The 8,767-nt window shown below is 27.0% G+C and overlaps 1 protein-coding gene across 2 annotated transcripts; it reads right to left on the bottom strand.

Moving 5' to 3' along the window:
- Positions 1-601: 601 nt before the first annotated feature.
- On the bottom strand, positions 602-6,687 carry LOC132949297 (brahma-associated protein of 60 kDa). 2 transcript variants are annotated; one of them, XM_061020114.1, is made up of 11 exons: positions 6,533-6,687; positions 6,360-6,445; positions 6,079-6,278; positions 4,236-4,425; positions 3,999-4,166; positions 3,359-3,487; positions 3,130-3,303; positions 2,916-3,061; positions 2,730-2,850; positions 2,527-2,664; positions 602-1,518 (listed from the first exon to the last, which is right to left on the bottom strand). In XM_061020114.1, exons 2-11 carry the CDS (start codon positions 6,435-6,437, stop codon positions 1,363-1,365), a joined length of 1,500 nt encoding a protein of 499 aa, XP_060876097.1. In that variant the 5' UTR covers positions 6,438-6,445; positions 6,533-6,687; the 3' UTR covers positions 602-1,362. The 2 variants fall into 2 exon arrangements, with proteins under 2 accessions (XP_060876097.1, XP_060876098.1); XM_061020115.1 differs by having other exon boundaries at positions 6,360-6,630.
- Between the last annotated feature and the right edge of the window lie 2,080 nt (positions 6,688-8,767).

Genomic DNA, 8,767 nt, shown 5'->3' with positions numbered 1-8,767 from the left:
TACTGGGAAATTTTTACTTTTAACACCCCCAAAATACCAACAAGATTCACTTTTCTATCAGAAAAGTTACTGTTGAAGAAAATCCAAGCACTTTTATTGTCCTAAAAAGTGATGACAGACACAAAAAAAATGAAAAAAACACACATCATTGTAAAATCAATACATACATCGCTTCGCCCAGAATCTAAAATTTAAATTTAAAATTGTATGTAATATACAGTTTAAAACGAGTCTAAATATTTTGTGGTGTATAGAAAATTCTAATATGAACAACCAGTTAAAATTTCATGTCCCTACGGTCATTTGCTTTAGAGTTACACCAAATACCAAAATCGAATTTGTCGAAAACCGATTTTGCGTAAAAATTCTCGTTTTTCCTTAATTATTTTTCTTTCCTTTTTCCCTGCGTTTTCGAAAACTATTAAAATTTTTTTACTTTTGACCCCCCCCCCCCCCCACAGTGCCAACTAGATTCACTTTCCTATCATAAAATATACTGTTAAAGAATATCTATTTTAGGTACTCAATCTGCCAGTGAATCTAGCATAGTTATGAATATTTATAACAAACACATCACACAATATCCAAAAGCATTTAAATCTTGGCTCTGAAATGTATATTTAAAATATAATATCATTAATATATAATATACAATTTAAAGATTACAATATAAACTTAAGTAAATAAAACTAAGTAGTGTCTAATCAATCAATTATATCTATTTTTTTCTTACTGCTAGATTTCCTATTGCAGTTAAATTTGTTTATTCAATATAATGTATACATTTTACTTACTGCTAAATGCTGCTATATATAAACTTAAGGGATTCCATTTTTTAATTAATACATAATAAGGGATGCATTTTTGGTTAGTTGCTTATACCAGATAAACTCACTTTCACTTAACCTCATAGTCTGGTATTAAACATTAATGTAAAGATCTTATAATACTTATTCAAATGTATTCAGAAAGAATAAATATATTATAGTTTAAATATTATATTTTGAATAATAAAGTAATACATTAATAACAATTGTAAGCATACTAGGCAATATAATTCAAATCTAGAAAATATAGTAATTAAAACACTTCCTTAATAACTATTCTTTTATATTTAGAATTAAATTAATGTAATTTTAAATAATAAGTATATACTTTAAATCTATGTTGCTCTTTAAATAGATTTTAGCTGACATACAAATCTTATATCTTTAATTAAATGAACTTAAAAAATGTACAAATAATTAATTAATAATATCAAGAAAGGTCATATGCTGGTTATACTTATATCAAATATAATAATTATATTACATTGAATACTATCTTAATTTAAATAATAGTAAAATATATTACATCATTATTTTATGAGTTACGAATACCCAACTGATGTTCAAGTTCTGCCCGTTTCTGTTGAACTTTGGAATAGAAGTAACGATTGACAGCTTCTTGCGTCCATGGTTGATAATAAAATTCTGCTCTTCGTTCTTCCTCTGGGTTTCCAACTACATCTGTCATCGTCTAAAATATTGAAAAATATAATCTGTATAGTTTAATTTAATCAACATCAAACATAATGATATTTTTAGTTTTAACTAATAGATATTGATTATTAAAAGAATTTTCTAATAAAAATCTACATCTATGGGAAAACAAATTTTTTAGAAAATAATTATTCAGTTGAACTTGATTAACTCTTTTAACTCAAAATCGTCGATACCTAAAACTTTTTCACATTCCCTAGAATTTCTTATTATTGTATTATCTTTGGATAACTCTATTTTTTTGGCCGGCTCCTTCAACTTTTGTTAACTAAGTCCAACTATATTGTTCGATAGTAGATAGATTGAAAGTACTATCTACTAAAGATTATCAAATGTATTATGTGGTCATCTTTGAACATCATCGTCCATGAGGTATGGCATAGAGTATAGACCCTAAAGTTTATACTAATAAATGATAATGTAATAGAAAGAACATAGTAGTAGTTCCAGCAACCAAACGTGACTGCTCTCCCCAGGGTTAAAATGCACACTATAAAGTAATTTATTCGTAAAGACAGTCAAATCTCAAAAACTCAAATATTCATCTTGCTCTTTGAAAACTTTTAGATAATATTTGAGACATTTAACTCAAAATACACATATCAAATTTATTTTTATTCCCCTTAAGATTCAACTGTAAAAAAATATAATGCGTAAATGACTTTTGAAGTAATAAAGATATAAAACAATACATTTGATAGTTCTATACTGTGTTATAATAACCAATATTTTAGTCACAAGGAAGGGCATCATAGCAAGCTGTGATAGGCAAGACTGCACCACCACCTGCATTCAGCCTGGATGATCTGTATGTGAGTATGAGGTCTAGATATATAGCCGTTTTAAAGTATTTAATACATATTAATACTATTAAACAATGATCAACATATTATTATAATAGAAAATGGACAATTTGGGTATTATTAAGGTTGTCAATCTAAATTTATAACCTGTGAATATTAAATTTAAACTATTTTATAAATACCTTTAAATCTCTTGTTTGTGAGATTATCCATTTATATATAAATTGTTGAGGATCTTTAGCAAAACTCAAAAAGAATTCTCTATTTGTTTTTAACTGATTAATTGTTTCAACTGTTTCATGGATCTTGTTATCTAGGCTCTAAATAAAAACAACAAGGTATTGTAATAGGTATAAGAAATAATATATATCATTTGGAAAATTACCTGTATTTCTTGCTGACTAGCAGTGGATAATAAGAAATTATTCATTTGTGCTTTTAAAGTATCATCTACTTCAACATCAATATCATAGCATGCAGTTTGTTTTTGTTCAACGCCCTCAACACTTAAAAATTAAATAAAATTAGTTGAAAAAGAAATACTAAAAAGTATGTAATTATTCAATTTTACCTTATAATATGATTAATTACAATAGGATCAGGAGGATGAAGTAAAGTATTAAGTCTCTGTGGGACTTCAGCAAATTTCATACGAGTACAATTAAATATTTGTTCCAAATACTTGTCACAGTTTATATATTCTTTTTCATGAGAATCCTAAAAAGAATATATATTTAATATAGTTTGAAATATTTACACATAAAAAAATATATATTGTGTCTTACTTGTAGCTTATGAGTTTTTATAAACTGCCAAAGAGCACTTATAATAACTGGTCTGGTTTGAGTATGAACACCCAAAAGTCGAGCTAAACGTTGGTCCAATTTAAATTGTAATGGTTGATAATCAAGAAGCAATAAAATAGTACAGCGTACATTTTTATCACCTGGCCGTTTCACCTGAAAATTAAATGATATTATTTATGTGAAAAAGAAATAAAAGTAAAATACATACTTGAAATCCATCAGTTTCCTGAGTAGTTGCGGTCCGATGCCATTCAACCAGATGATTATCAGGCCCATATAAATCTTTATCAAGTTCAATGACCAGTGATTTAAAGAAAGAAGAAAATTTTCTTTTTATCTAAAATATTACAAATTAGTAAAATTTAAATAACAATAAATTATTAATAAAAAACAGGTAAGTGCAACAGGGTGGAGTAGATCAGCGGTGGTGAAAGTTTGTCCATTGTCTCTCGGACAGGATAGTGTATTGTTACAATATTCAATTCGTTAAAAAACAATACTCAGCTGATGAAAGAAAATGTATTAATAAGTAACCATTAATTGTATACATATAATATACCTTGTAGGAATCGGGTAATTTTTAAATTTTATTCGTTTCTATGGTGATTAACAAAGCATTAGAAAAAAATTTATGGTGGTTTTTCCCGTGGCGTTAAAAAACTATTGAGAAAATCGAAAAATGACCTCTTTAAAGTACATTCTTGTTTTAATTTGCTAAAAGATAAGATACTATATGTTGAAATCAAAGCACTCTTTCTGCTAGATATTTTGTTCACAGGATAGAAAAAAATAAACATCATTGTAAAACCACTAGCTTCCTCGCTCCGTGCTCAGAATCTAAAAATTACCTTATTTGGCTCATTTTTAGAATCTTCTAGTAAACGTCCTTCAACTCTTAATTCCCAAGAAGCAACACTTCCTTCTTCATTTTCTCCAGGTTCTTTTGCTGGATAAAATGTATTTGATATAAATATACGCAATTTACGTTTTTGTTTCATCGGACGCTTTAATGCTTCCTATAATTATTATAATAATGAAACATAAATAGTCATCACTAACTTAAGATAAAACTAAGGATATTTTACTTGTATGTCTAATCGTTTTCTCATGATTGTTGAATCTAATTTTCTTTCAAATGCCAAAAGATCCATATATGCTTGTGATTCTGGAACAAGATCCCTTACTTTTTGGGGCAATATTTTATCTGCCAATTTTTTTTTCTTTTTGCTTATCCCAATACTGCTATTTTGAACTTGTATGTTGTGAGGAAAATCACTGTAAAAGTGACTTATTGTTAATATTTTTCTATATGACTAAATAAAATATATTCTAAAAAACTGAATAATGGGAATAATAACTTTAGAACATTAATTTCATCATTAAATAAATTGAAAAGTTTTGTACACATATTATTAATAAATAATAACTAATACAACTACAATGTTGAATTAGTAAATTTTAAAATATTAATTTTTTTGGTATAAATCTCGAGTTTATAATAACTAATAGGCCTTACTAAAGAATAATTTACTGAACATTATTCTATTTCAAAATGTTTTCACTAAAAAAGAATTTTAATTGTTATCAATTTCAAACACAAATTTCCTCGCAAATTTTTTTATATAAAAGGATAGTGGTCAAGTTAAAATAAAAATTATCTACTCTTTTTTTTTATTATTGAATAAAAATGTATATATTTACAATCTGTATTTATATTTTATGGGTACAATAAGTAAATAATTGATGAGATTTGATTAAAGGGAGAGGGTTGTCACCCAGTGGCGGCACCCTGTGCAGCTAAACTCTAAACTCTAAATTGATAAATGATTGTTAATTATGATTCATTAATAATGTAATCAATAATAGCCGCAACAAGGAATAAGAATATTAATCATTCTAAATTTAATGTGATAGCATTTATTTTAATATTATAAATTTATAATCATTGTTGTTATATTAGAAGACAAATAATTATAATTAGATGAAAACCAAAAAAATATTCTTTAACTAATGAACTAATCTTTTTTACTTTTTACTGGGTTAGCATGTAAGTATGTACATTTTAATGTAATTAAGACAGTAATAAAAGTTTAATTCCTATTCTCTTTTAAGTATTACAGAACACAAATAATTGTATAAGATGTGGAACACAGCAGAAAAATAAAATGGTCTTTAAATATATTTTTAAAAAATGACATACTTAACATTTTGCATACATATCAATTAATAGATAATAATATAATTTTACAATATAAGTAAATATATGTAACTAAAAATTATTGGTCTTAACAAACATTTTTTTTTTTACTGAATTTCAAACTTTGGCAGAAAACTTATCAACGTTTTTTTAAGTTCCTTGCACCTACTCAATTCTATAAGAAATTAGAATTAGAATTTATTTGCAAACAAAACAATTAATATACTTGAAAATATAATTATAATAGGTATCGTATCTCACCTTCTATAAGCTGTGTAAATGTTCATAATACAATGTAATTTCCATAGAGGGAAATAAAAATCTATATTAAGTTGTATTTAACATGTATTTTAAGTTAAAGGAGCAGTTTTAATTGGTCCTAGTTGGACCAATTATTGGCCTAATATTAATTTGTATTAATCTAGTAAGACTTAATTCATACTCCATACTTTGAAATGTACCTATAACCTATTTGATAAGTTTTTAAACTAACCAAATTTACTAAATAAATAGTTACTTGTATAAGTAAATGTATGAAAATAAATAATAATATTTTACTATAAGTAATTCAAAACAGAAATTTGTATACGGTTCATATTAAAGAAGAATATTAATTATTTATTACTTGACAACAATAATTTGAAACTTAAGGTGTTTATTTTGGTAAGATAAAAAAATATGAAGTTCAATGGAATTAAAAACATTCTTAAATTTTTTCTAAAAACACATACCCTTTGACCATAGGCGGTGGATTTCGATTATCGGCGGGTCGTTTGCCAGGCGTTGGCTGGCTTGGTACCATTGGGCCAGCACCGTGCCTCATAGGGCTAAATCCTTGAGTGGGGGGTCCACGAGCTCCCATCATGGCGTTGGGTGGTACACCTTGAGGTATTGGACCACCTTGTTGGTACATGCCGGGCCTTTGCTGCATCTACATTAAACATACAGTATGATATTATAACTATGGCCATTACAGACTAATATAATAAAATATAAGTATACGCATACTAACCGGATACGTTTGATTCGGGTATTGACCAAATCTATTTTGTACATTCGGGTTGGTAGGAGTAGGCGGAAAATTCGACATTTTAAAACCTATGGCACAATAATTGTTTCTGAATACTTACAAAATAACATTAATATTAATTATTCATGTAATTATTGAAAAGTCAAAACGTTTACATGTAACGCCAAACTGGCAACTGCCTATGAAATATGAATTGAATTGTAGATATTCTCTTGACTCTTGAGTTTTCTATAATTGTAAACAAACTACTATTTAAGCAATTTTGTTATCATCGGCATTCGGCACAACAATGTACAAACCATAGACCAATTAAACAGTTAGTTATGGACAGGTAGAGTATTTTATACCTTGGTATAACTGATAAAATTAACAGAATAGATGGCGAGGTTTCCACCACGGTTGTAACATTCTATGGTTGTAGAGAAGATAAGGTGATACCACTTCCCTATTGCTGCTATCCCAGCCACCAGTATATAATAAGTTTTAAATATTTTTAGTTCGTTGAAATGGTCACATTGATTCTGGCGGTGATCATATCAGGCCGTTTTTTGTTTACATTTAAGACTTAAGTGCACAATCCGTTTTCATATAATCTGTGATATAATGCTATAAACGCAAGGTTTTTAGATTAAAATATTGTAACAATATATAAGGAGCCGGCTTGAATTAAATTTTCATGCTTATTTACCCAACAAATACAATTTTATTGATATTTATAAAAAAAAAAAACTAAATAAATTGAAAACTGACTATGTCCGTAGACAGCTCAAAACGTGTCAAAATATTTCCAAAATTTTATGGTATATAGAAAATGAAAATATAAACATTCAGTCAAATTTGCATTCATCTACAGTGGTTCGTTTTTGATTTACAACAAAATAAGAAAATCGCTACATGAGAAATTGGGTGTTGTAAAAATATGAACTTCAAACGCTCATAAAAATTTAATTTGGCTTTCTTGTAGACATTATTTTTTTGATAAAGGTAGACTACTTATGAAGAATTTTGTATTACATTTTAAAATCTTAGATTTTAAATGAAAATTTTTTATGAATTTCTAACTCAAAATAATTTGCCAATTTTCGTGTTTTTTTGTATTTTGTCAATATTTTAACTTATTTGAACTATCAATACCATCTATTAACGTGTACCATTACATAATAAGTTCCAAAAATGAATCTAAAATAACTTTTATAGCCTTTGCGACTGCAGTTGGACTGTTCCAGTTGTTTTATTTTTGTAAATAGTATTGTAATATTGTATTCTTCGTTTTCACAGTAATGATTACGACGTGGAATTGAAAAATTATTAAAAATAACAAATATATTACTCGAGGACCAAACATAAAATTTCTAGAGGGCCTGGGTAGGTAAAGCCACTTACCCGCCCTGCCAGTCCGCCCCTGACTTTATGATATACCTAGCGGCTAGCAGTAAATATCATATAAGTAACAATAGCCGAAAACGGCATAATTCTAGTTTAGCAACCTATCGATTTTCAAATTTTTTTTCCCCCAAATTTTGTGTTTTAGGGTGCTTTATAAGAATGTAAAAAAAAAAAAGCACGGACAAATTTAGTTTTGAAGTTATTGATCGGAAACTTTAAAAACTTCATTTTTTTGTTACGCCCATTTTCTTAAAAAAAAAAATACTTAGAATTGAATATTTTTAAATTTTTTTTTTTCAAAGTGTGTGGTTTTTAACGCTTAGTAGATTGGTAAAATCAAAATTTACCTAACATACATACTTTTGATGTTTTGCACGTAAACATTGGAAAATACCATTTTCAAAATTAATAATTTTACGTTCTTAGAAAGCACCTTAAAACACACAATTTGTGAAAAAAAAATTTGAAAATCGATAGGTTGCTAAACTAGAATCGTTCCATTATTAAATAAAAATGTGATTACTGGATTTTAGAGTTAACATAAAGCCATAAACGTATACAGTAAATTCATCAAATACTATAATACCAACTATATTTCTAAAACTCCAAGTCTATAATTTAAGATTTTGAGCGGATCGATGACTGTATTAATTTTACAATGATGTGTGTGTTTTTTTTTTAATATTTTTAATTTTTTTTTCTTGTGGTCTGTGTAAACGATAAGTATTCGTAATAAAGATTCAATTTTCATATATAATATTATATTATAGGCACTCAGTATGTAATCATATGTTTATTTTTAGTTTAATTTAATTGTAGGCATTTAGTAAATAATAATAGGTATACGAAATTGTGTTTTCGAATAGCAATTCATTGTTTGTATTAATACCTACACCATAATAAGGAACTAACATTTTGTAAATGATGTACAAATGTATTTTTGGTTTTCTAAGGCTGCTGTAAGATCAATTTATGAAAATCCTTGCATTAAATTGTTAGGATTA

The sequence above is a fragment of the Metopolophium dirhodum genome, chromosome 7 (assembly GCF_019925205.1).
Source record: "Metopolophium dirhodum isolate CAU chromosome 7, ASM1992520v1, whole genome shotgun sequence".
Classification (NCBI taxonomy): Eukaryota; Metazoa; Arthropoda; class Insecta; order Hemiptera; family Aphididae; genus Metopolophium; species Metopolophium dirhodum.
The sequence above is the reverse complement of the archived record's forward strand: the minus strand, read 5'-3'. Positions and strand labels throughout refer to the sequence as shown.

Bases quoted from the DNA above. Each gene is read 5' to 3' on its own strand.
- LOC132949297 (XM_061020114.1), bottom strand. From the start codon at position 6,437: ATGTCGAATTTTCCGCCTACTCCTACCAACCCGAATGTACAAAATAGA. The intron at 6,279-6,359 runs GTTAGTATGCGT...TGTTTAATGTAG, and splicing joins ACCCGAATCAAACGTATCCG to ATGCAGCAAAGGCCCGGCAT. The intron at 1,519-2,526 runs GTATTTATAAAA...TCAATATTTTAG, and splicing joins CACAAACAAGAGATTTAAAG to ACGATGACAGATGTAGTTGG.